We start from the raw sequence: 27,978 nt of genomic DNA, 5'->3' as shown, positions 1-27,978 counted from the left end.
TTTGTTTTACATTAGATGTGTAAATTTGTGATTAATTTTTGTAATTTTATTGATATTTATGTGTATTTCAAAAATATTCAAAGTGAAATAAATTCAATAAAAATCTATATAAAATGACATTTTTAAAAACATCTTACTTAATGGTTCTTGTTACTTTATTCGTATTATTTAATGTAAAGCATTTTATAATTTTTTTTTAATGTGAATGAAGAATTGCTAGGAAAAACGGAATCATTGTGGGGGCTATTCGAGTAATGACTACAGTACATTAAATTGTTTTCTGAAACGGAGAGTCTTTTTTTAAAGGTATTTTTCTGGAACAACAGCGCAGCTTCAAGGCAGTCAGCCTCATTGCAAATCTTCCCGGTCACTACTGCGCAAACTCCTTCGCTTTACGTAATGACGTAAGAAAACGTTTCCGACGAGCCGAAGATGGCGGAGTACCTGGCATCCATTTTCGGCACAGAGAAAGACAAGTAAGTTTTATTCACTATTTGTCGTTAATGTAGTCTAAGCAATGAGTTTTATGCAAAGTACGATAGCAGCGCTTCTTATTTAGAGTCTTCGGCGCTCAGTTTGTAGCAGCAGCGCTTCTAAATGCCCCAGTCAAGCTTACATTAGCAACAGGAAGCTAACGGGCAGCTAACGCATTGAATGAAACTTGTGGGCTAAACAGCAGCTACAGGGAGGTGTTTGCGCCAAAATGGTTTATCCCATAAAAGCTTCATTAATTTTCTTTGTACACACTTCAGCATTGGACGCATACATTGTTGTTTGGGAAATAGTTAGTTGTCGTGTAGCCTTGTAAGTTTGCAAGCTTGTTAGCACAGTAGCTGCTCTGCTTGGGCGGGTTGTTGTGTTTGTTTCACTTTATGGCCAAAACACTGATAGTAGTTTAAAAAGCACAAGCGTTGCTATTTGCGGATTGCACTTTTATTGCTATGAAGTAACCATTATTTGGAGCAGGACTGCTGATGCTGGGGTTTTTTTCTACAAGAAGTGGTCTTCAGGAAAGCGTTGCCTCAAAACAACACAAACAGTGATTCAGATGAGAAAGTAGAGTCATGTAAACATCATCTCACTCACTGAAGCTGAGGTTTTACGAGAATAGGACATACCACAATGTGGTAGCGTGGTAATTTAGCTTACAGACAATATGTAATTGATTATCGTGCTGCATACTGGGGCTGCACAATATGATCATCCAAGAGTGATCGAGGTGATTTTTTTATTTTAAAAAAGGGATTACATGCACAGAATTAAAAAAAAAAAAAAAAAAAAAGCTATTTAATGTGTACATTCAGATCTGGCATGGCACTCATTATACATAGCATTGTGGTGCTGAGTTAAATGATCAAACAAATTAGCTGCAAGAATATGCCAATACACTACCTGCTTTTAGTCAGCAGCATCCTTTCTGTAGCTGTGGTTTTTCCATACAACTGACGTTTTGTTAGTTTTTGAAATCAAATCTTCCTTTTCAGTGTTTCTCTCATGTACTTTCCCATTTTCCCTTGCATATGCAGAGCCTGCATATAAGTCTGAGTCCTCAAAGTAAAACTGTATAAACACTCGGTGTATCTCAGAACCCTTCAGTTAGACTACTTTATGCTCTTTTTGACTTCTCTTGAAGACCAATTGAAAACCTTTCAAGTCCTTTCTGTATCAACCAGGAAGAAAACAGTTGATCACTGGTCATCACAGCATGATATGTTTAACTTAGTGTGCCTGCTTAGATGTGGCTATTGCACACATTACTGAAAGAATAATGTGTGCATTATTCTTTCAGTAATGCAGCTCTAGTAGATGTAGTTGTTGTACTTGCAGGACCTAATATGTGGTTGTTTTAAAAGATATTCGGGTGTCATGGTTTATGTTTGTATAAAGTCAACAGATGTTTGGGAAAGACCGTCAATAAATTGCCTCATCAACAAATATTGTCCATAGTTTATTTTTAACTTATTTCTGTAAACCATAGAGACTCAGTTTTGCCTAAAAATCAGAAAGACCAGTTAAAAAAAAATAGTCACGATCTTTAATTATCATGATAAAATTGATGTTGTTGCTTTTTTGCTTTTTGTTAGATTCATTGATACAGAAAAAACCCAAATACAATTTTAGCGATCTTATTCCTCTACAGAACTATTGTAGCAAAGGCAGATCATGAGTACATGAGATGACAATATTCTTCCTTTTCCAGGGTCAATTGTTCCTTCTATTTTAAAATCGGTGCTTGCAGACATGGAGACCGCTGCTCGAGATTGCACAACAAACCAACCTTCAGCCAGGTCAGTATCCCAGAATTGTGTGTGACATTGAACCACCACTTGGTGACCCACTGTCCCTCCTGAGGTGCAGCAGTCTAAATATTTTGCCCTCTGATTCATCAAGACACAAACCTTGAAGCCTATCAGCTGTGAGGTCTCTCGGATGTGGACTCATTTGTTTGATTTTGGAACTCAGAGCTACAAATGTTCCTTTGAAAGAATGAGAAACCTCTTCAAAAGTTTTTTTTTTTTCCTTTCACAGTGCTCCAGATCGTTTTTTAGAGTGTGTAAGTTAAAATTTGTGTGCTAGTGCATGATGATCATTCAGCTGTGTAGGTGTCCCTACAACCAATACAAACAGCTACTGTGTGTACTATAGCGGTAGAAAGTAGAACTTTTCTGACACTGGTGTACAGCAGTATTTACGCTTAAAAATGTGATCTTCTCTTGAAATGTGGAGTGCACCTACATGCACTTTTTTTTGCAGGAGTATAAGGGTAAAGCAGTTCAGAGAGGTACGGCGGGGCAAGACCATTTAAGGATTTAAACACAAATAAAAGAATTTTAAAATGGAATTGAAGGTGTACAGGCAGCCAGTGGTATTAACAGTGTTATAAGAGTCCCAGACCCATGTTAAATGATCCTATGCCTGCACTATTGTCAGGAGGTATACACAAGCTGAGCTAGAAGTTGATGCCACCAGAAATAGCAAAGACCTAGACTGTTATTTAACAATCTAGTCTGACCTGGTACTTTTTTATGTTTTCTCCAGACCATCTTGATTCAGAACATCTACCGCAATCCCCAGAACAGTGCACAGACGGCCGACGCCTCTCGCTGTAAGTTCAACATGTGTCAGTGACCCAGCTTTCCTGAACACTGCTCTTGTACGAAAACAAATGCGATGCACTGCTTCAGCCCTGTTAGCCGGAGGCCTGGTTGGGACACATTATCTCCATTTACTGTTTATCAGCTACACCTGCTTCCACTGTCTATTTGTTTTCACTTGTGTTGCTGAAGCTGTCACGTGACCTTGAGCGCAGTAAACAAGCGTCTGAACAGTGACGCCAAAGCAAACAGTACTTACAGAATGTTCTGATTGTGAAGGAACACTCAGAAGTTGTGGGTGTGTACGGCAAAAATGTTGAGCCCATGCTAGCAGAGCTGAAGCAGTCTTTCTCAAACAGGTAGGTGTGTCAGAGTCACAGGGCTGTTTTTGTCTGTTTGTTCTGTGGATTGTGTATTCAAACTACACATCCAGTGAGTTCTGAAAGAATTGTATTTATTAAGTGTTTCATGTGTCTGTTGAGTCTTTTATTGTCAACACACTTAGTGTCCACCTTGGTGATAAACTTAGAAAAATACCAGGATGCTATGGATTATTTTAGCATTATATTGGTCATTTCTTTGCATTTTACTTACCTCAGTTGTTATTTGTAGTGTTGTTGCATGCGCCTCAGTCCAATTCACAATTTTAAGTCAGTTTTGAAACACGACTGTTGATCATTCACTTCCATTCAGCATCTGATTGTGTTCAGAAATGACTTTTCGCCCAATAAAGATCCTCCCTCAGTATGAATGAGAAAATTACAGTTGTGATTTTCAAGGTTGCATCAGAGCAGTGGAGTTGAAGAATAAAATGCTGAATTCAGTTTTATATGTAATCAATTCACAAACAGAGCAAGACATGAAACAGAATGACTTTTGAATTATAGTGAGTTTGAGCTTTTTGTTTTTTTGTCTTCCAAATATAACCTGCAGTCAGCTAAAACTCTTTGGACAAGCTGTATTATAACAGCACAACCTTTTCAAGCTAAGCTGAATGAAGTTGAGCATAAAACCTTACATTTTTACAAAAAAATAGAAACAGGTGTAAAACCAGAATAAAATCTTTTTAAATGATCTGCTAAACAGTGAGGTGGTGCAACAAGTTTTCACTCCAATAAATATCAAAGCAGTTAGACCTGAAATCCTTGTGATTACAGCTTTGTCTGTCACATAATTAGCTGGAACTCAGCGCAATTTACAGACAGAAAAATATCTAATCACGTTTTTTTTTCCTCCCCAGCTCTGTATTCGGTTGGATTTATATCACAGAAGCTTACGTTTTGTATTTCAGACCATTTCCCTCTTGAACATTTACCTTCATAACCTTCAAAACTCTGCCCAGTCTGCTGATGGTTTACACTGTAAGTTCTCCCTTCATCTGCAGGACCCTCCAGCACTGACTGCACTTAATTCATAATATCACACCTCCCCACATAAATTTGGTTTTAGCGTAGAAACACGACCTCCAGAAGCAGCACATCATTTCCTGGAGTTACAGTAACTGGCCTCATGCTGTTTTGCACAGTTTCCTGGCCACTACCTGAGTCAGTGTCATGCTGTAATGTGCAAAGATCAGCTTTTGTTCCCACATCCTTCAAAGCTGAAATTAACAGGTTCTTTACATTTAGCAGTTTCACACTACTGAGTACACAATTTTTGCTTGTGATTCATTGAAGCAACCTCCAACTTAATAAATTCTCCCTCATCTAGTAGTCGGGGGCTTGTCATAAATTAGCTGAATAGTCCATCTAAAACTGTTTGTCATGACCCTTCAGGACCCAGTGTACACATAGTTACACAAACAACTTCTGTAAAGGAGGCCAAAACATTGGTAAATGTCATTTCACACTCCACCAATCAGAAGAAGACTAAGAGGGGTCAGCTCTAGTTTTGACTTTGCTTCTGTGAAATAAGTTGAATTACCAAGAGAAAGAGAGAAAACACTTTCTATAGCATCCAATAATAGACAGATTGCTTACCTTTTGACATGAACAGGGTGTAACTATAATAGCAAGATGCTATGTTGCTACAGTTAAGATTTGTTTTCTCCATTTGAAGACTGCTTTTATACCACCGGTGACCTTTCAGTGTTGTCTTGACCGTCTTTTGTTGGTGTTGTACAGGTGCTGTCAGCGATGTGGAAATGCAGGAGCACTACGATGAGTTCTTTGAGGTGAGTGACCTGTTGTGCTTGTTACTTAGTTTTGTCCCACATATCGGACGAGGTGACGTCACAGCTGCGTTTCCTGTGTTTTGTACAACTTGGCAGCTGAAATGAGCAACTGGGGTAACATGCCATTGTCAAAATGTTTCCCGTTATATGAGTATATTATGATCTTGTTTATACGTTTTGACAATACATTAGATAATATTCTGAGCAAAAACTCATAAATACTTTGTTATCCAGTTGTTGTGGAGACAGGATGGTTGAGTAACTTTTCTGTCTCTGTTATTAAATGGGACATAAAGCACAGATATCATAATCAGAAAGCTTTTATTGTCTTTAATAAGCTCTACAAATAACTCTACTGCTCTTGGTGCACAAAAGGAAAATATTCTGTAATCCATAAAAATGAAAACATAGAAAGAATATAAATATCTATTTATAGTATAAAGACTAAGAGATGGTCCGCTGTAAAGAACAGGAATAGAGAAGGAAATTATATTGATGTAGGTTCAACTGTATATTACACCAGAGTGGAGATTATTATCACTCCACATTTACAGTATCATTTACTACGTCCTGTTTAATTAGTCTGAACCTTTAGCATAGAATCATTATCTTCAATTAATACCGACTGTAAACATCCTACTAAAACTCCGACAGGTTTAACCCAGACGCTTGGCTGGCGATGTAGTGTCCTCACTGTGAACTGAGATAAAAGATAAGATAGCCTACTGGACACTAAACTGTTTTCTTCTTATTTGTGACACAGGAGGTGTTCACGGAGATGGAGGAGAAGTATGGAGAGGTGGAGGAGATGAACGTGTGTGATAACTTAGGTGACCACCTTGTCGGCAATGTCTACGTTAAGGTTGGTTCTTAAGGAAGGATCTCGGTGTGTTTACAAGAACTTAGTGAGATGGTAACTGATTTAAAAAAGCAGCCGTATTGAGTTTTTTTAAAATTGAAGTTAACATTTGGTTTGTGTGCAGTTTCGTCGTGAGGAGGATGCAGAGAAAGCAGTTATGGACCTGAACAACCGCTGGTTCAACGGCCAGCCGATCCACGCAGAGCTCTCCCCCGTCACTGACTTCAGGGAAGCGTGCTGCCGCCAGTATGAAATGGGGTGAGTTTCAATGGTTTAAAACTGCTTGTTGATGAAAAAAAACTTTCACATGTTCACTTAAACTGGTTCACATGCAATAAAACATCTATAATAGATTGACTTCTTGGGGAATATATATTATAAGACAAAGAGCTTCTGTTAAAAACCAGCTGGACTGCTCCTTTTGGTTCTTGAGAATGTTTCACCTCATCCAAGAGGCTTCTTCAGAGCCAAAAAGAGAAGTCCTGCTGCTTTCTTAGGATTACCATTAGTGACTGAGAATCTCCATAGACATACACTACCAGTCAAAAGTTTGGACACACTTTCTCATTCAAATGAATGAGAAAGAGCCGTGTATACTGTAAATATTTGTGTAACTTATGGACTTTTTAACAGTTTATACTGAAAATGTCATAAATGATCAATTCCTGCCACAAATGAGAGAGTGAAAAATTTACATCTTTTTTTATTTGCACCCAAGCAGCAGATTTTTCAAGTTTAAGTTTACTCTATTGTCTCCCTTGGGAGAAATTTGTCTTAGACAAGGCAAGAAATCGAGCTGCACTGCAACACAGTAAAACAGAACACATACTACATGTACATGCCAGGTTCTGCTCAAGGTTTTTTTTCCCTGTTAAAAGGGTGTTTTTCTTGCTACTGTCGCCTTTTGGCTTGCTCTGGGGGTCAGGCATATGGGTTCTGTAAAGCGTCTTGAGACAATTTGACTGTAATTGGCGCTATATAAATAAAATTGAATTGAATTGAATACTATTAGGAATACATAATAAATACATGACATATAATAAATAAGTTAAAATAATATAAGAGCAAAAATAAAATACACACATTCCCCCATACATACATGTCGCACATCCCCAATTACCTCCCTTTGCTAGCTGCACCTAGTCGCTCATTAATGAGCTTGACTGATACAGGGATAAAAGAGTTTTTTAACGGTTGAGCCTACACAGCCGAACTCTGTACCTCCTGCCTGAATTCAACAACTCGTACTCTGTGAACAGGACATGGGATGGATCAGCAAGAATATTCTTTGCCTGCCTGATGGTAGCCTGTATAAATAAGTCTTGTGGCATTAGTGGAACAGGGGTACCCATGATTTTACTCACCATCTTCACCAGGTTATGAATCTGTGTTTTCAATTTGACTGTGAGAGCCCCAAACCAGCAGGTGATCCCGTGCCTAAGAATGGATTCAGTGGTTGCACAGTAGAAGATCAACATGATTTCTCTGCAGACACCAAAAAGCCTGAGTCGTCTGAGGAAAAGGAGGCGCTGATGGATTCTGGCACAAACACTTGCCACCTGTGTGTGCTAGCTGAGGTTGCTTTCAATATGCACACAAAGGGACTTAAAATAGGTGACCTGTTTAATGTTGTTACCGTGTATGGACACCGGACGATGGTCACCTACTGATTTGGGGTCGATTAGCATCTCAACAGTTTACAGCTGGTGGTCGAGAAACAGACAAAAGACAAACAAAACAAAGTGCAACATGTCACCAGCAGAGCAGCTCCATCTTGCATTAAGCTGGCTCTTTTATTTTTATTTTACTTGATCTGTTCAGCTGATGGCAAAACAAAGAAAACCAGCAAATCTTAGCTTGTTTGAAAGTTTGATTTAAGCAGCAAATGTTTAGTGATTTTTTTTTTGTCTTAATTCAAAAGAAAGTTTCCTTTTAAACCTCTGAACTGCAACATTTTTTGTTTTTAAAGGTAAGCTATCTTTAGAAAAAATTACTACAAGAACATGATCAGAACCAGAAACTGTAAACACTGAGACTCACTGGATGTTCATCTTTCCAACTGTCCTTGAACTTCTCATCTGTGAGGCACAGTTCTGTTCGAAGAAAATTGTGATATTTAATCAAAATCAGTTTATTATAATTGTCACATTTCAAAAATTGCCAACAAATACAAAAGTTATGACTCAGCTGTGACCAACAGTCACGTGACAAAAATTCAGACACTTTTTGGCTAAATGCAGGCGGTGTTTCCACAGAGCAGAGGGGAGATGAGTCTCCATTTTTCCACCTATGGGCACTTGGGAAAATGTTGCACCATTGATTCCATCATGGTGGTTGTTGTTGTTTTTTTATTATATTTTTGTAGAATAAATAAACAGATTCATTCAACTTTGGCCTTTTTTATTTAGGATTTGTGGCATTTTGAATTCATTGTCCTGTATAGAAGACATTTTTGAATTCTCTTTCCTTCTAATCATGGTTGTGCTGTTTCCATAGAGCTGCAGGACTTTATACTGCAGTGAAAAAATGAGGCCACAGAGAAGAAAACTTGAACAAGAGTCGAAAATGCCCAGAAGCTTGGGCTTCAGAGGGTTAAACTATTCAGAAGGGCATTCCATGTTGACTATTTGCACCATTTATATGTTCAGCAGCTGCCCTCTCCAACAATTGTGCCTATAAAACCACATCTCTAACATAAAGCCAAATAATTCATTTCGCTGAGAAGTCTTTTACCCTTGTGTGTGTTTGGGTATCAGGTAAACACCGAGGAAAGTATGTGATGTTGGCAGCAGGTGGTGAGATGGGAGGAAAGTTTGTCCTGCATCTAGGCGAACCAGGACAAAGCTGCCCTGTTCACTGTACAGGTGGATTACCAAGGGTATCCAGCCTGGAAAAATAGTTTGCACACACTTAGCTGGGAATAAAGCATCAACAGATATAATAGGACCACAGGAAGATTGTCCTCTGTGGGATGAACTTGGGGTAAATTGGTGTTGCTCCATTGGGCTTCATTGAGACAACTTGTCCTTCAGCAAATCTCTGAAACTGCACCAGCTGCGTGAGCACTATGTCGAGTATTTTGTGATAAATGCAAAGATAAACTTTGTCCTTGCACACTGGGAGGAACCTTCCTGTCCTCTGCTTTATGAGTCCCTCCGTGATTTTCCATTGGGTCTGGGCTTGTTTGCTCGGACACTGATAGGACACAGTGAGCATGGAGTGAGATAAAGATTAGGTGTTCTGCTCGGTGGCTTGGCATGCTTCTCAGCATGTGGAACTTGGAACCAACTTTTCAAAGTGGCACGACTCCACCAAACACAAGGCCAGCAGGTTTTATTAACCCTTTCCTGTGTGGTCTTCCTGCAGGGAGTGCACCCGAGGGGGCTTCTGTAACTTCATGCACCTCAAACCCATTTCACGAGAACTTCGAAGGGAGCTGTACGGCCGCCGCAGGAAAAGGTGCGAACTGCTCGACCTCAGGTGACTGATGTTCTCTTGAGAATCGGTTTGACTTTTTAAACGAGCCTCCTGCTTTTTCCCGTCAGGCACCGCTCCCGTTCGCGCTCCAGGGAACGACGCTCCCGATCCAGGGATCGACGACGGGACCGCGAGAGGCGGCGGTCGAGGGACCGAGAGCGCTCTGGACGATTCTGAAGGAGGACTGACCCACCAAAACCCCCTCCCTGTTAACCCCAGCAGTGATGACGAAGTTATTTTCTTTTTTTTTTGGTGAATTGTTGGAAGTGTTTCTTTTATTCCCTTTTTTTAAGACGAGCTTGTGTCGCTTTCTCAATAAAACAGATTTGTAACTCTGCACTGGCACCATGAGCTTCTATGAACATCACTTTATTACGTGGAGTCTTAAGACATGACTATTACCCTGATCATGATGAATGTCAAAGTGTGAGATATTTTTTTATGCTGATGCTGCTAAAAATAGGCGCAGGTTGGTTTTTGTAATTGTCAATAATCCAACTTGGGGCTAAACTGTTAGCCATACCTCTGAAAGACTGACAGATCTTTGAGTCATGTTATGCTTTTCAACAGCTACAAAAAACTGCATCACTCAAAATGCATCTTAATTCAGGCACTGCAGTTCAGTTTTTCTAATCAGTTGCTGGCACAATATGAGCTGAAGCTTGATCAGCCAGTCCTTGTGGTTTTTCCCTCACTTCCTGTAAAGGTGTTTCACTATTTGCACTAAAGGAACACCCTGAAACCAGAGCTGGAAGAAAAATCTGTTTAAAACAACCCATGTGGCACAAATGTAGAATCGGCAAAGTTCGCACTAAGTATTATCAGTGACTTATTCTTGATACAAAAAGTCTAAATTCTCAGCTTCCAGCTGGTTAAATGTAACCAATTTCTGTTTTCTTTCAAACAACTATAAATAAATAATAGAAATACAACAAATCCTAATGTTAGAACTCTTCATGTGTCAGAAAGGCAACATTCTCAACATGATAAATATTACAGCTGGGAAGTTTAGCCTGCAACAATTCAGTTATTAATTCTAGAGGAGTATAAAGTCATATCTTCATCTGGATTGTGGCCTCAAAATGGAAATACTTAAAATGCAGTTGTCATAATGGACTTAGCTACATCGGTTAAATCATAATGTCTGATAGAACACTTTTCCCACTCCAAGTCACAAAGTGCTTCACAGTGGCAGTAAAATGAGTCACACAAGTCAAGCCTGTACAGTCTGCATCAACAGGCTAATTCAAACATGATAAAATAAAGATGCGCAGCCTGTCTCTTCTCCTCCAGGAAAGTTTTATGCCCCAATTTGTGCCTTTTTTGCACCTGTTCACAGTAGAAGATCTTCATTTATGCAAGGAAAACCACAAAATTTAAGAACAAAGAGTAAATGTTATAGGATTTGCTCAAAATATAGTCATGTGATGTAGCTCTCCCTAAATTCCACAAATTTTGCCCTCCTCAAATGGAAAACTGGAGAAAATGGAGTTAAATTCCTAATTTTGAATGAACTCCATTCAAATGAATATATATACTTACTGTAAAGAGTGAGCAACGTCGACAGCAATGTTGTTATTATTGTATAAGAGTAAAAAGTTATATTCTCCTCTTAAATGTGATATAAAAATACAGTAACTTAAAATAATATATCGATATGAAAATAAAATATTACAGTACATGAAAATCACAAAACTGTGCATTTAATGGGTTGTATACTGGAATTACTGTGATAAGAAAATAATAAGATTGTTAGCAGAAGCCTTAAACAGACAGAAAATAATTAACTGTTATATTTCTCAAGCACAAAGGCTGTAAATCATTAGAGTTGCTGTTCATCATTTAATAAAGTTACAGATCAATAAAACAATGAGATAAATAATTGTGATGTCACCCAAACACACTGCTTAACGAAGAAATGAAGCAGCAATCCTGTGAGTACATTCAAAGTCAGAAATGTGAAATTGTAAAAATAGAATAAAAATAGCATGTACAAGTGTACCTTATGAAAACAGTGACAGTTCATTCTTCTAAAGCTGCTCTTATTGCAGATATTGCAGTTTGCTGAACATTTAAAGAAAGTTGAAATGACTTTATATATATATATATATATATATATATATATAGCCTCTAAAAATACTGCTTAACAACTTTTGAGAAGAGGCATTCAGAGGTTCTTTCCCTACTGGTGTAATTAACATTGTAAGATATATATATACATATATATATTCTCTATATATTATATATAGAACCTTTTAAATCTGTGACAATATGTTTTTTTATAATTAAAATGTAGTTTAGAACTGAAAAACATCTGTGAAATGTGAATATACTGCTCTAGGATTCATAGATCTGTTGGTAAGAGCATGGTAGCTATCAATAAATGTAATTCAAACCAATGTGAGATTAGCTGAATTTTAGAATAAGTTTATAAAGGTGACCAATTAATTAACTACTGAGAGTTTAGGGGCATATTTTGCTCATTATAGAGCACCACATGAGTGTTGGACTTGCCACATGCATGTTGGGCCGCGTGTTGAGTCAATAAAAGGTAAACATATGGAGAAGACAACTTTAACTCAGCGTTTTCCCAAATCCTTATTCAGAAATGTGCGCTCTGATTGGCTGAGACGGCCAAACAGACGCCCCCGCCGGATCCAATCAGAGGCCGCCCTTCAACCTCGCCGACGTCCTCCCTTTTCAGTCCACGTGCGTCGTCACGATAAGCGCAGCCGCGGTGTGGAGCAGCTCAGTGTGCCGAGAGTGTCCTCTGTGCAACCCGGTGCTTCTTCCTGCAGGTTTCCAGACACATTTAAAACTCCAGGTGAGTGATAACAGACGAGTAGACAAGCGAAGGAACGAAATAACGTCATACCGGTCCGTTTAAACACGTTGTTTCCTCACGTCTTCTGCCGGGAGCCCGGACGATGGTTCTGATGCAACACTGTGGCTACGTTGCTGAGCTTTTTTTTGTTGAACTACTTACCGGCAAATTTGTTCTGGTTCATATGTCCGCATATTCACTGCTTACCGTACAATTAATATACGTTATTTTAATGTCATTGTCATCCCTTATTTCTCCCTCTTTCATTAATAATACGTGTCCTCGCGGGGTCCTTCTTTTCATCCTGACAAACCGTTATTTTTACATGACTGTTAGCATGTTACAGCTCTGTTAGCCTGAAATAACGATTACTTTTTCCATTGTTTTATCGATTAGCCTCTTTATTAAATGCCGGGCTGTGGCTACAGAGACTGATGAGTTAATTTCTTCTAACCCGTTTAGATGATTAAATCGGCAGAGATTTCAGGATGGATTCAGGTAACAAGGAGACTCAAAATGCTTTTATTCAGCCAAACCAGATTCCTAATTTTTTTTTTAAACAAGTTTATAAAGATCTCCTTTATCACAATGCAAGTTCAAGATCTTTTCCACACACCCACCCCACACACGTATTTATCTACATATGTACGTGTGAGTGTGTGTTACAGCTCTATTAGATGATTCAGCTTGTACAGATGTGTTTTTGTCCTTTGTTTAATCGAGTAGCCACTTTATTAACTGCCTGACAGCAAGTATAATGACTATTTTACATCCTCCGTTGTTTTTTCTAACCGATTTTTGCTTTTTTTTGATGTGTGTTTTTGCTTGGGAAAGGCAAAAATGTATTATTTTTCACCTGTGTAAGCCTGCTGCTAACAAATATTCCTATTTTTCTTTTCTCAAATATTCTTTTACATCAAGAACAAGGCAAATCACAGTAATCCTTGCAGACAAGTTGCCATTTTTAACTGTGCTGTTTTATCCCAACGTGTTGCTTCTTCACTTGCCACTATATCACTCTATGTCGATCAGCGCCACATTAACTAAAAGCTCATCATAATTCAGCCTCCTGACCATGTGGTGAGGGATTTACAGATGTACATGTCCGCACTTTTACATTGTGTTTGTACTGGCAGCATTCTTCCTGTTCACACCGACCACCATTTGTTATGGCTGAGTGGATATCTGTTGTGTTTGTTGCTGGCAGAGCAGATATCTGACCCACACTTATGCCATTTTTAAACACCCCTAGCCGTAAAGCGCTGCTGCTGCTGCTGCTGCTGCTGCTGCTGCTGCTGCTGCTGCTGCACAGTACTTCAGTAGGGAACATACCAAAGGTGATTAGAAGTGCTATAACTTAAGCAGATAAAAATTCTGATGAGGGATTTTTCATTAAATTGGTGTTGCCAGGATCAGGTGATCTCGGTGCTGTTTCTTCAGCCTTGTAGGTAATTGGAGGGGATTGGACTTTTGGCTTAGAACGAAATTGAAGTTGCTTCTTGTTAAATCCCTCCGCAGGGCTTTTCTTGCCTTGCAGCCTGACTTAGAGCCGTGCGCTCTCATGGAGGATCATATTGCCTCGGCGAACCCTGTCTTTCTCACATTTACCACAGCAGTTGTAGCTGGTGTAACGTTTACTAGCAGCATGATTCTCAGTGGTTAGAGGTATTAAAACGTGGGCAGGAAAGGAGGGCTAACACGTCAGACTGATACCACACATAGTGGTCAAGTGACTTCCCACTTTAATAATGACAATCACAACGGATGAAATTACAAAAGCATAAGTTTATTAATAGAATCTCTTCATTTTGGAGGAGTGATAGTTTCACAAATGTTTTTTGTTGCATGTCAGAGTGTTTTTTTCCCCCCTTCAGAGTTGTTTGCTTAAGATGCAGTCGTTTCACCGTGTGAACATTGTCTGAACTCATGTTGGAGTCAAAGAGGGGCCCCTGGTTTTAACAGCTGGCTCCGCTGTGTGCGCTCTGCATTAGTGAAGGTTCATGTGCTGCCTCTTTAGTTGGGCGATGGAGGAAACTACGGGATGCTTTAATAAGCTGAGAAGAGATGAGCTGGCAGATGTGTCAAGGCTACATGAATGAGAAACAGCAATTTAAAAAAAAAATTATTACAGTGATAGAAACATGAAAAAATACTCATCAAACTGCTTGCTTTATTAGTTTACAAGTTTCATGTTGAACTTGGAAATTTAATCGTATATTTGCATGTTAACTCACTGAACCTCAAGCAGTTTCTGGGTGTTGCTTCAGTAACATTTTTCATGACTGTGGTTCAATCTAAAGTCCTGCACCTCTATAAAACAGAACAACCATGAAGAAAGAGAGACAAATCATTAATATCTTTTGTGCCGTGTAACAAAGTTGTAACACCATAAATCCTCAAAAATAAAAAGTTGAATTTCTTTTATATTTTTTTCCAAAAAAATGGAAGAAAAACTAGAATCAACATGTTCAACATTTTTCTAGTTGTCTACAGATGTTACCAGCACTGTGGCTCTAGATGTTATTTTAATGTATTCCCATACTTGATTCCTATCTGCTCTGGTAAAAACAAGCTGCAGTTCAGCTGAAAACTCCAGAATTTTTGTAATGTGAATGTTTGTCACAGTTGAGTCACTAACGGCTTCATGGTTGTGCTGAGGAGTGCAAATAAAGACCTGAATTAAACCTGTAGAACAAAGTGACTTTAAAGAAATGTCGCAGTTTTCAGGTTAGATCGGGCGAAGTTCTCAGACGGAACGGTGTGTTGCAGGTGATTAGTTCAAAAGTCAGAAAGTTTTGGGATTCAGATGGTTACATAATTGAAAGGCTTCATTAATTACCTCGGTAAGCACTTTTTTTCTGTCAGTCAGCTACTCTAATTTCAGTCCATTACGTGACAACCCTCTGCCCTACCTGTAAGAAAAACTAACTGTCTGGACTGTTCTAAGGAAGTTTTATGACTACAATTCATATCAGTCAGTCAGCTATTTTACTGTCCAGGTCATTACCTAACTCATTCACTAAACTAACATTCAGTGACATGATTTAAAGCTCCTAATTGCTCAGAGTGGTCTTTTTTTAATTACCCAACCCATGTTTAAGGTAATATTTAACATCTAGTTTCAGTCTAGTTTACATTTACAGGTGGTAAAGACTTATTATAAAGTCATTTCAGGGTTCACATTAACTACCAACATAAACAAAATGGTAAATTGTGGTTTTAGTGGTAGATTCTAAACATGCAAGTCTGCAGATTTAATACAGGAAACTGGACTGTAATACTTGTTTCCTGTAAACCATTATGCTTTGAGAGAGTCATTGTTCTCTGTCAGTACTGATGCAACATTAACGAGAACTTGATCAGCCAGTCATCTTCTGTTCCCTTTTTTATTCTGCTGTGATGGAAGCAGAATTCTCTCGAAATGAAATCCGTCTGCTCACGATGACTGGAGTAAATGTTGAGTAACTGATTTGACTGTGAGAGTAGAGAAACAACACCAGTGTTAGCTGGCAGAGCACCTGGACAAGCACGATCAAGTGAGGATATGACTCAGCGTTAATGAAAGAAAGGAGCGGTTTGGTTTGCTTTCCATTGGGTGTTGCTGTTATGTGGCAGTAAATCAACGCGTTGCGAATTAAATTTAATATGAGATCCAGCTGTTTACATCTTTCAGCTCACGCAGAGACATCTCATTAAATGTCTTGTGATTGAGGTTCATCTTGTGCTATAATCGCTGCTACTTTCTTCAGTTTTTTGAAGAAGAAACATTAATTTTTAGTGTTGATGATCTGATGTCAATATCTCTTGGGTACCAGAAGTTGCCAAACAAGTTCCTGATCTTGTTTGTTCTCCTTTTTTTTTTTTTTTTTAAAAGCATTTCGTGGTTTTCATGCTGAGTTTGGCGGTTGTGGATGGCTGGTCCACCACTTGCAATCTGAACAACTAGAAGAGGGATGAAGATGAAAGTTTGTACCAGATTTCACCCAAATACCTGCAGGATTATTGTCACACAGATGCAACACTGTGAAATGTATTCAAAAATGCTAACCATTTAAGTTAATTTCTTGGGCTTTTCTTGCCTTTTTATTTGATAGGAAATTGTATAAAGAAAGGAAATGCACACAGCAAATAGTGTGGTTGGGCTGGAATCAAACACAAATGGTTAAGACCTAACTACCAGAATGGGCTCAACCAAAATGTGCTAAAACTATTTTCAGGATCAATAGTGATTAATAGTCAGTATAGTTTAATCGAGGAAGACTTTCATTTGCTGTGAAAGATATGAGTAACCAAATCCAGCACAAAACTTAGTTTAATTATGTCTCGTTTTTTATTTTTTACATATTTTAAATTAAAGAACAACTTGAAAATTTTTCCTCCATTACTGATTGGTTACACGTCATGAGCACTAGCCAATCAGTTTTTTTACAAGTTATTTTTTGGGCCTCTTGTTGGCCTTATTTGATCGGTTAGTAGAGGCAGACAGGAAAGTAGGGAGAAGAATAGGGTCAGCTGCTCAACCAGCTGAGCTATCTGGCTGCCCAAATTGTAGGTTTTGGCATTCTGATGTTACATCCTTTGGAAACTGCAGTAGACTTCTGGTTTATTGTAAGTAATAAATACAGCAGCAACAGGTCTTATTTCTTGTTATAATCCTTGATGAGGTTTTAGCCAAAGGTACTGGAAGGTTCCTTCTCATAAAAAATTAATCATATCTTGGATTTCTGAGAATTCTTCCAGTTAAAGAGGCCATTAAATGTATTATCAAAAGTGGTTAATGTGCGGACATTTATTGCCTGACTAATCACTGTTTTTGCACACAACAATAGACAGGAGTGCATTCTTATCTGTGTGATAAAAGTTGTATGAAATTACATAATCCTACTTCCTGTTTTTTTGTCCTCTAGTCTAAGCCATGCCGTCCGTCCCGTCGACCAAAGAGAGCCCAGTTAAATCCCCTGTGTGCCCCCACGCTGGCAAACTGCTCAGCCACAGCAACGGAGACGCCAAACTCCGCGAGGGCTCGTTTCCACTGAACGGCATTGAAAAGCTGACGGTGGTGCAGAACCCGGAGGACTCGAGCAAAACCATTCAGATCAACACAAAGAACGCTTCGCCTGAGAGGAAATGGATCCGACCCGACCTTCCCAGCCGCTGCACATGGAGCCTGGGAGCCTCGAAAGCCGACTCCCCTCACACACAATTTCGCAGGTCAGTGTCAGATTACCGCTTGATTTCCATGTGAAGCCAGTGGATTTGTAGGTTCACTAGGAAATACATGTGGATGCTGAAGGTATTCTTTTGTTTGTTTAAACCAGCAGAGTCAAGTTGAGATAATCTAGAGGGGAGTGGTGCTTGGTGCTAGATGTTTTTCAAAACTGTCAGAGCAATAAAACAAGCGTAAACAAGTTGAATTATGCAACACTAACGGTAACAAGAAACACAACCGTCTTGAGGTTATGTTTGTACACTGTTTACACATCCAGACTCTGTGTCTCCATGCGTTTCTCTTTATTGAGGCTTCTTTTTTTCTCCTCCCAGAGCCGTCGCTCCAACCATCCTTCCAGACATCCTGCACAGGATTGGTGACACTCCCATGGTACGAATCAACAAGATCCCCAAAGTGTTTGGCCTCAAATGCGAACTATGTGAGTCACAAACACACAAGTCCAGACACATAATCAGATCAGACAGAAGGTGCGACTGTTGTTTCCCTTTGACTCATTGACACCTTGTAAACAAGCGAGCGTGTGGTTCAATTCAGAATTAGTGACATTTTGACTTCAGTCATGGGTGGAACAAATGAAAGTTCAGGGTTGGTTGCATCATCCTGCCTCCCTGAGTCGTCTTTTATCATGATAGCAGCCGTGAAAGTGAACTGTGTTGGGTTTTTGTAGTGGCCAAGTGTGAGTACTTCAATGCTGGCGGCAGCGTCAAGGACAGGATCAGCCTGAGGATGGTGGAGGATGCTGAGAGAGCTGGGATCCTCAAACCCGGAGACACCATCATAGAACCCACCTCTGGAAACACTGGTAATTACCTGCACGTGTTTGCACTCGTGTTGGGAAAAGGCATTTGAAGGTTTGGAAACTGGCTGAGAGCGGCAGTGTTGTAAAACCTGCTCCTGTGTGTGTGTGTGTGTGTGTTTTTTTAAGGCATCGGACTGGCTTTGGCTGCAGCTGTAAAAGGTTACCGTTGCATCATCGTCATGCCTGAGAAAATGAGCATGGAGAAGGTGAGTTCTACCATTTTTGAAGTTACAACTCTGCCTCACACATGTATTTTTGCTTTGATTCCACACCCATGAAGGTGTGTAACAGTTGCAATGACACAAAAAAAACAAAGAAACGTTGAATTTCTTTGATTATTTCTTTAAAAAAATGGAACAAACCTAGAGTATGATGTCCAACACCACACAGTTGTATAGTATTACAATGAATAAGAACATTTCATCATAAAATACTGTCATTTTCATAACAATATTTTACTGCCTACATCTTTCATGTTGTAAACACATCCTGTATTTTCACCCAGTTCAGCTGAAAAGTCCCAGAGTTTTTTTTTTTCAGTGTTTAATTGGTTCCAGCTGGGTCTTTTATAGATTCCTGCTTGAGGAACACAGATTTTTTAGATTCTTTTATTACACAATCAACCAAACAGCCTGCTTTTGGCACATTTTTACACGAGACATGTAGAATGAAATGATTTTGAGTGAAATATCGCGATTTTAAGATTTGATTTGGTTACTAAAATCACAGTTAGTTTGAGGGCTGTCGGAAAGTTCAAAACTAGATGAAGGAATATATGAAAATGGATAGTTTTGGTGATTTTTTTTTAACATTTTTGGGTGGGTTTTGGGGTTCAGATAGTGAATCCTCTAAAAATGTGATCCACAATGACTTAATTTCTATTTCTCTTCACTACTCTGTTAACTAAAGGCTGCAAATCCCAAAAATACATACTAAGCTAAATATATCATCAGAACTACTAAAAGTTGCTCTTTGTAGAGTCATACAGTCATGAAGGATTTTTTTTAACTTGCTTCTCTAAAGTGAGGGAACATACATCTTGGTAGATAGGATAATAAGATTAGATAAAACTAGAGGTGCTTGATATCGCTCAGAAAAAACAATGTGACATAAAATAAGAAGTGTGGTGCCTCGAAAGTAAGAAAGCAAGAAGATACAAATATGATACATTACTGAAATAAAATAAGTAAGCTAAGATACGGCTTGATAAGAATATGAACAATATTTTATTTGTATAGCACTTTTCAAAATACTCAGACACTTTACATAGTTACATTATAAAATCAGCACATTTTAACACATTATTTATATGTAATTAATCTAAATTAACTGTTAAAGTCCCAGCCCTAATAGTAATATATTTTTTTTTTACATGTACGTCACAGCACACCCATATTTTTGTGCTCATCTGATTCATCAAAGTTATGACAGGGCTTAACAGGGAGAATTAAATTTTCCATTGTTTGTCGCCCTTTCCTCCGCAGGTGGACGTCCTGCGAGCTCTCGGAGCTGAGATCGTCCGCACGCCCACCAGCGCTCGTTTCGATTCGCCCGAGTCCCATGTGGGCGTGGCCTGGCGCCTGAAGAACGAGATCCCCAACTCGCACATCCTGGATCAGTACCGCAACCCGAGCAACCCTCTGGCTCACTACGACACCACGGCTGAGGAGATCCTGGAGCAGTGCGACGGTATGAAGAGCTCAAACTAAAAACACCATTGGCTGAAACGTGGAAATTCAAGGCGGTTCTCTGACAGACGTTTTATTCTTCACTCCTGGCAGGTAAAGTGGACATGCTGGTGGTTGGTGCAGGAACAGGAGGGACGATCACTGGCGTCGCTCGCAAACTGAAGGAAAGATGCCCAAACATCAAGGTATGCTGTTTTCTAACATCATTTTTCTGATCCCAGGTACTGAATAATTTGCAGACGTATTCCAGCTATGGCTGAAAGGAAGCAGAAAAACTCTGCAGAGCTTCTTGTTGCTGATGAATGGTGCGTTTTGTGTGCAGATTGTTGGTGTTGACCCAGAAGGCTCTATCCTGGCTGAGCCTGAGGAGCTTAACAAGACCGATAAGACTCAGTACGAGGTGGAGGGCATTGGGTACGACTTCATCCCCACCGTGCTCGACAGATCAGTGAGTCCAGGCGCTATATTTTTTCTATCTTCTTTTTTTAATATATTCCCAACTTACAACCCTCATTCCATGTGTTTTTATTTTAATTTTCCAGGTAGTCGACGCTTGGTACAAGTCCAACGATGAGGAATCCTTCAACATGTCTCGTATGCTGATCCGAGACGAAGGCCTGCTGTGCGGTACGTCTTCAGACACTGTAAAATCAGACTTTCTGAAAGTGTCATTTTCAACCAACTCACCCTTTTCTGCTCTGTAACAGGAGGTAGCTCTGGAACCGCCATGGCAGCAGCTGTGAATGTCGCCAAGGAGCTGAAGGAAGGCCAGCGCTGCGTGGTCATCCTGCCAGACTCCATCCGCAACTACATGTGAGAGTCATATCCAGAAACCACACAGTCTGTTTGTGATTTGAAAAATGGTTAATTCAGGTTCAGTTGGGGTTTTACTGCACTATTGATTTTAACTCTCTGAACCCCAAGCTGTATTTGGGCGACTTTGGCTCCCAATATTTTTTTCCTCACTGTGTACTCATTTTTCACTGCAATCTAAAGTCCTGCACCTCTATGGAAACATAACAACCATGAAGAGGGAGGAGAACTCACAAATGTCTTCTGTACAATGTGACTCCGTTATAGTGACCTAAACCATAGAAATAGAGGCAATGAAAATTACATTTCTTTGGTTATTATGTTGAAATCATCATGTACAACATTTTTCCAAGTGTCCACAGGTGTTCCTAATACTGAGAAAGAAGGTTCCTGCTTACATTTTCAATTCGTTATCTATACTTATCTAGTGTATTCTGTGTAAACACTGCCTGCAGTTCAGCCCAGTGCAGTCAGAAATCTTCCTGAATTTTTGTTGTGTGACTGTTGATTACAAATGGCTCACTAAGGGTTTCTTGTTTGCAACAATGAGCACAAAATCTTTTAGATAATCTTGTAAAATGAAGTGGTTTTGATGGAAGATCATGATTTTTAGCTCAGATTTGGTAGTTTTCCCCAGTAAATCTGAAAGTATGAATAGTGGGTTCTCACTCATGAGTAGCTGAAGAACCGTCAGAGCTGACAATCTAACAATCCATTTTAACAGTTTGTTGCCAGAAAAAATTGTGCAGTTTTGGTGATTTCAAAGTAGCATAACATGCCTTTCAAACCTGCTGGCAGATTTTGGGGTACACCAAAGTTTCGTTGATGACTTCTCACATCAAGACACGTCTCGATGTCTACATTAGCTTATTTTATTCTCTTGGCTAATTATTAGAAAATAACTTTATTCCCACAGTTTAATTTTTTTTGGGATATTTCTAGTTTCAAGGTCATCTGGTGAGCAGAGTGTGTCATGACAAACAGTTAGCTCAGACCTTCTCGGTAAAATAAATGGTGCAACAGAGTGTGTTTAGTGTGCAATTGCCGCCTAAATGGCTTCAGAGAAAAGATAACATTACAGCGCTGGACATCACTGTAAACGTTTGCTGAGGTTTGGTTTTGTTTGTCTTTATGTAAGCAGAAAGCCTGATTTTTTTGTTTGTTTTTTTTTGCGTGAAGGTCAAAGTTCCTGAGTGACAAGTGGATGGTCCAGAAAGGCTTCCTGAGGGAGGAGGACCTGATGGTGAAGAAACCATGGTATGTGTATTTAGAGCGTGTAATTATCTCCGTATGTAAATCCCTATGAGTGGTTGTGCAACACGCTGTCATGTCTCTACAGGTGGTGGAACCTGAAGCTGCAGGGTTTGAACATGTCGGCCCCCCTCACCGTCCTGCCGACTGTCACCTGCCAGAAGACCATTAAAATCCTCAAAGAGAAGGGCTTCGATCAGGCGCCGGTGGTGGATGATGCAGGGTCAGTGTCCAGCATGAATTAGACAATTAACCATCTAAATGTTTAATCAGAGACGTTGTCATACATGGCAAATGTTTACCGTCATCCCCTGTGTTTGCAGGTTAATCCTGGGAATGGTGACTTTGGGGAACATGTTGTCCTCGATTCTCGCAGGGAAGATCAAGCTGTCAGACCCAGTCAGTAAAGTGCTCTACAAGCAGTTCAAACAGGTCAGAAATGAGATTAAATGTGGGAATTCCTGAAACTCGAGCCCTCTCTGATAAATGTGTATGTGGAACTTGTGAAATTGGATGAATTTGAGGACGTAAATTCAAATTGTGATTGATTCTGATGAGACAAACCAGCTCAGGGGGGACTGATTGCTGAAAAGATTGTAAAAGTGCCCAACTTGAGAGATTTTAGCAAATCAGAGTGTGAAACAAGATCAGAAAAAGCGATGATGACTTTACTGAAGTTTGTCCAAAATGAAGATTTTTAAGAGTGTGTATTTTAAGAATGTGTGTTTGTAAATGAAAGAAGCATGTTAGTTGCAGAGTTCACATAACTGGTCTTATAACACCACCTAGTGGCAGAAAGAGGACATGTCATGACTTTGAACTTAATAGTAAGCAGATGAAGAAATGGCTCTCTGGTTTTTGTGTCTCAGTTCATCCCTTTACATCCACTTTAAGAAACAGCTGTTGCATGTTTCCAGCTGGCTAATTAGTATGTTGCATTGATTTTTGATGTTAGATTGATCAATCTCTTTTCCTCTCACCATGTCCTCTCATTTTCACCCACAGATCCGTCTGACTGATAACTTGGGAAAGTTGTCTCGCATTCTGGAGACCGACCACTTTGCCCTGGTGGTGCATGAACAGATCCAATGTAAGTGCATGCATACATGCACACAGACACTCACACTTCCATACGTTATATATTCATGTTTGCCTGAACTCCCATGCCATTGTGTAGAGTTTTTAGAAAATCACAATCCAAGAAATAATCTGACAAAAAGTTGCAAACAATTCAGATGGTGTGTCTGTGCAGGGTCAATGTCGCCCTGCCACACCCCACAGTTTTTATGATAACATTGGTCAAGCTCAGTGGGTCAACTTGCCATTGATTATTTCTCTCTGACACATGAGTGTCAAAGTCTAGCTGCAGAAAGAGCATCCCACACAGGAATGGATTTTAGAAAACTCTGATCTGTCTAAGTGTAGTCTGGAAGAGACGGGGGTCTGGGAAAAAAAGCACACCGCAAGGTTGTGTTTAAACCAACATTGTCGAATCACAGTATTGACATTGTGTTACATAATTGCATCAGGAGATTATTGAATACAATTATGTAACACAAAAGCTCTACAAAGTTACCTTTGAATACTGTTTATTATATTTGTTATTGTTATTGTATATAAATTCTGTCGAGTGAGCAGCTACAGATCGGAACCAGACACGAACCACCAGTCTGACGCTGCTAAAATGTGGCTCTGATGGTTTTCCGTTACATATCGGCTGATACATGAGCTCAAGTGTAATATCGCTGATGGTTAAATTGTTTAAATTGCCATCATGCACGATACCGTGACCAGCTCTCTAAACACGTGGCAAGTCACATGCTTTATTTTTCACGTGTGACAAGAGAGTGTTGAGGCTGACGGAAGATGTGATATGAAATGTTTTCTCTTAAGATTATCCAGCTGTGCCCCAAAACCTCAAACAAAATGTACCAACATATGTCCAACGCTACCTTACACTAAAAAGCAATACAGGTGTTAAGAAACATGCAAATTGTGCACAAAATGCAACCAGAAATATACAAATAATTTGCTAGAACTCTGCAAAATGTAAGCATAATCAAGCAATAGAGAGTGTAATATCTGTTGAACAGTCTGAGTGCAGGTAGAAGCTCTCGCAGAGTCTTTCAGTCTGAGTTTTCAGGCTGCACAGTCTGACTTGAGCAGCTTAACCAGTTTATTACTGGGGTGAGTGGTGTCCCTGGAGCCCTGCCCAGACACTGACTGGTGTGGATGTCTTCTAGGGTGTAGTCTGGTTCAAATATTGGGCTTAGCTAAGCTCACAACCGTCTGCAGGGATTTCTGCTGCTGGACAGAGTAATCTCCGTACCAGTCAGCGATACACCCAGTGAGGATACTTTGAATAGCTCCAGGGTGAAACGCTCTCAGGATGTGAGGGGGTTGGAGTTTAAACTTCCCGAGAAGCAAGAAATAACAATTTAAAAAAGGATTGTTTCAAAACGCACAGAAAAAACAACATTCATATTTCCATTGGATTTAAATTTCCCTTTATTGTGTTCCTGTTTAGCAAATTAATCCAAATTTCCCATCCTCAGAATGTGTGATTTTCATCTCAAAATACTGCAGAGATGGTTCATGTCACCGTGACTGTATAACTCCTAGTTTTAGCTCCGAGCTAAACAGGCTGTTTCAGTGTCTGTAGCTTTGAATGCAGCTGAGGTGTTGCTGTCCATATATGTAAAATAGAATAGTTCTATTAAAATACAGTATATGAGCGGCACCCAGAGAGCTCAACTGGTTGAGTGGGTGACCCATGAATCGATGCTGTAGTTCCCGACGTAGTGGCCTGAGTTTGATTCCTGCTCACGGCCCTTTACTGCACGCGTTCCTCCCATTCTTCTCCCCACTTTCCGGTCTGCCTCTTCATTGACCTATCAAAGCCAAAAAAAAACCCTTAAAATAAAGTATATGTGAGCACAGAGAGCAGGAGAGAAGCTAACAGATATAAACAGTGACAGAGTTTAGGTTGAACTGAAGCTCAGTATACAACATGAAAACACAGAAACTCACACTGTATTTGTTTACTGGTCTAAAAATAAAGTTCCACCACCTCTGAATGTTCCTCAGCTTTACAGTTTCCACAGCGTTCTGACCTGTGGACACATGATCAAAGCTAATGCTAACGTTAGCCACATCAGCTGCACATTTTTGCCAACATGGAGTATATTCCTGTTGTCGTGGTGATATTGTCATCAAAAGTAAAACTTGTCCACTAGATCTTGAGTTCCGTAGATGCTGGAAGTGCATGAAGACACTTGTGTTTACTCTTACAGCCAACAGCAGAGCAATCGGAGCGTTTTGCCTGTGGCTGAGACATTTTAGAGTTACAGAAGCAAATGTAGAGAGTAAACAAACCTGGCAAACGGAGAGGCAGCTGCTCATTCTGGGAAGTTCTTTCTGCAGCTAGCAGCAGTGACAGATCAGGAAGGTACAAAATTTTAGTGACATGACTGTTGGTTCCTAAGTTGGAACGTAGCAGCTCAGTCAAATTCTTGCTGGCTTCAAAGCTGGGAGGTTATCTAGTTGAGGGGGTCTTTAGGAATGGCACTCATTCGCATTTTTGTATTGAACTAAATGACTGTTATGTAAAATGGAACTTTCTTAGTGACAAAACCACATAAAATTATAACCCAACTCTGGAGTTTCTTGTAACTTCTGGTTTTAGAACCTCCAGAACATCTCTGATAACCCCACTGTATGAGACATGCCTGACACGGACAGCTGACTGGACATCAACACAGAGCTAAAACTGCTCATGATCACTGTTATTGAAATAAGCTACTGCTGTTAGATGATTGTAGTATTTTAATGTTGCTCTACTGCCCCCAAGTGGCCAAATAATAAACAATTGCTGTTCTTCATTTTTGTTTAAATTCCATTTCAAGTAATTTTGCCAATTATATCAGATGTCTAAAATAGGGATAGATAGATTATTGGCACAGCTGATTATTGCTCCAGATATTTGGCATTTTTCTGATTATCTGTGTTTTTATTGACTGATTATTGATAAATTAAATATGATACTTCAGGTCTAATGCTGCCTCCTCTCTCTGGCTGTCGTCACTCTGTGGTCTCAGAAATGTCTGTCAAGCAGAAGATGCAAAAACTGAACAAGAAACAATCACAAACCAGGAAATGAGCTTCTCTAACAGTGGCTAAGACTATGCTAACACCTAGTGGCTAACTTAGAAGGCAACTACAGATTGACCTGAAACAGAGTCTGGAAAGCATTAATGCTATAAATGAAAATGCTTTAAGATCTGGACCTTAGTGGACAATATAAGTGATAGAACAATGAAAGATTAAGAAAACAGAAGAACAGCATATCTAACTGCAGGAGACAAACTGATCAGTTTCATTCACATAAACAGAGAGAATCTTTTAATCACTCCTATTTCAATGTTCATGAAGAAGTCTAGTTATAATGACAGACTCCTGGTTATTGGTCACTGTTGATTACCAATAATCATCATCCATATTGGCCCTGAAGGAAAAAAAAACAAAGTGTCAGTCAATCCATAGTCTTAAGGCAGTAGCATTGCAGTTTGCTCATATTATAACTCCTGCATATACAAGCCTCCATTTTATCTGCACTGTGTTGTTTCATACAAACTAAAACTTGTGTCATTTAACAGAACTAAGTGTCAGTCGGTGAACTGTTGTGAAATTGTTGCTGGAAGAATGCCTGCTGTAACTCTGAATCTTTGTATTCCTTCTCTTGTGTTCCTTCACCAGACCTGACAGACGGCTCTCCCAGTCTGAAGCAGATGGTTTTCGGCGTGGTGACGGCTGTCGACCTGCTCAACTTCGTCACAGGTCGGGAAAGGAGAGAGCGATCCATGTCAGAGTCCACTGACGAGCTGTGAACAGCTGACGAAAAGACAGGACACACTTGTACATTTCTTAAACCAACACACCACGAACCAACATGACGCAAAGATGAGTTAAGTGTCTCAAAGATGGCAAAAAAAAAGGGGTTTTGAAGTTTTGGTTTGACGTCAGCTCTTGTTTTCCACTTTAAAAAACTGGTTCTTTTTCTTTTTTTTATGTTTTGTCTTAAGGTTAAATAAATACATCTTACATGCCAGTTTGTCAGCTTGTGATAGGTTTTATTTGCAGTAGGTGATTACTTAATACTTTGTTTTATATGCTTGTAGCACTTAAAACAAATCTTTTGTACGACTGTAACTTGTAGAAAGCTTTTTGTGTCAGGCTTAAATAGAGGCATTTTATTTGTCTGAAAAGTACATGATTGTATCACTGTGGCCTTGTGTATCAATCAAACATTAGAAATAAGACAGAATTTTATAAAGGCCACATTCATAGACTTGATGAGACCAGTAGAGCGTTGCTGTATATAGGCATATTATATTTTTAGTGTTGCTCATTTTATGCAGTTTTTTTGTTTGTGTACATATACACAAAAACATGAAGTATAATCAAACTTCTTTAAGCAATCATATGGTGTTGTTTTCTTCTACTGTTTCCACACTCTGCCTGTGTTGTAACTATAAAGTGGTCTATTTAATCTTAGCTGTGTGTATAAAAAAGGAAATCTTTTGTATGGTGTAATTTTTCCTTAATGAATGTGTTACCTAAATAAAGTGTAAAAGAAGCCCATGGCTGTATGTCACATTGCAAAGTTAATACTGCAGTTTTAATCATAAAGTCCTTGCAAGCATTTTTTGCTTTAACGTTTTTAATGACAAAATTCAGGTTCCTGAAACACAGTGGTTCCCAACCTGTAGC

General features: G+C 39.4%; 2 protein-coding genes across 2 annotated transcripts; both read left to right on the top strand.

Annotated features, from left to right (window-relative positions):
* The first annotated feature begins 381 nt into the window (after positions 1 to 381).
* Positions 382 to 9,941, top strand: LOC111579465 (splicing factor U2AF 35 kDa subunit). Its single transcript, XM_023286759.3, has 8 exons — positions 382 to 476; positions 2,201 to 2,288; positions 3,040 to 3,106; positions 5,219 to 5,268; positions 6,032 to 6,130; positions 6,252 to 6,385; positions 9,494 to 9,586; positions 9,673 to 9,941. The coding sequence occupies exons 1-8, from the start codon at positions 433 to 435 to the stop codon at positions 9,779 to 9,781; spliced, it is 684 nt and encodes a 227-aa protein (XP_023142527.1). The 5' UTR covers positions 382 to 432; the 3' UTR covers positions 9,782 to 9,941.
* A 2,329-nt stretch (positions 9,942 to 12,270) lies between these two features.
* On the top strand, positions 12,271 to 27,849 carry cbsa (cystathionine beta-synthase a). The gene is made up of 15 exons (XM_023286754.3): positions 12,271 to 12,428; positions 17,336 to 17,639; positions 17,970 to 18,076; positions 18,326 to 18,460; positions 18,584 to 18,663; positions 19,942 to 20,146; positions 20,239 to 20,330; positions 20,468 to 20,593; positions 20,688 to 20,772; positions 20,853 to 20,958; positions 22,138 to 22,215; positions 22,298 to 22,432; positions 22,533 to 22,641; positions 23,215 to 23,299; positions 26,965 to 27,849. Exons 2-15 carry the CDS (start codon positions 17,344 to 17,346, stop codon positions 27,093 to 27,095), a joined length of 1,770 nt encoding a protein of 589 aa, XP_023142522.2. The 5' UTR covers positions 12,271 to 12,428; positions 17,336 to 17,343; the 3' UTR covers positions 27,096 to 27,849.
* Positions 27,850 to 27,978: the final 129 nt, after the last annotated feature.

The sequence above is a fragment of the Amphiprion ocellaris genome, chromosome 24 (genome assembly GCF_022539595.1).
Source record: "Amphiprion ocellaris isolate individual 3 ecotype Okinawa chromosome 24, ASM2253959v1, whole genome shotgun sequence".
Taxonomy (NCBI): Eukaryota; Metazoa; Chordata; class Actinopteri; family Pomacentridae; genus Amphiprion; species Amphiprion ocellaris.
The sequence above is the reverse complement of the archived record's forward strand: the minus strand, read 5'-3'. Positions and strand labels throughout refer to the sequence as shown.

Bases quoted from the DNA above. Each gene is read 5' to 3' on its own strand.
- LOC111579465 (XM_023286759.3), top strand. From the start codon at position 433: ATGGCGGAGTACCTGGCATCCATTTTCGGCACAGAGAAAGACAA. The intron at 5,269-6,031 runs GTGAGTGACCTG...TTTGTGACACAG, and splicing joins ACTACGATGAGTTCTTTGAG to GAGGTGTTCACGGAGATGGA. The intron at 9,587-9,672 runs GTGCGAACTGCT...TTTTCCCGTCAG, and splicing joins TACGGCCGCCGCAGGAAAAG to GCACCGCTCCCGTTCGCGCT.
- cbsa (XM_023286754.3), top strand. From the start codon at position 17,344: ATGCCGTCCGTCCCGTCGACCAAAGAGAGCCCAGTTAAATCCCCTGTG. The intron at 18,664-19,941 runs GTGAGTTCTACC...TTTCCTCCGCAG, and splicing joins AGAAAATGAGCATGGAGAAG to GTGGACGTCCTGCGAGCTCT. The intron at 22,642-23,214 runs GTCAGAAATGAG...TTTCACCCACAG, and splicing joins TCTACAAGCAGTTCAAACAG to ATCCGTCTGACTGATAACTT.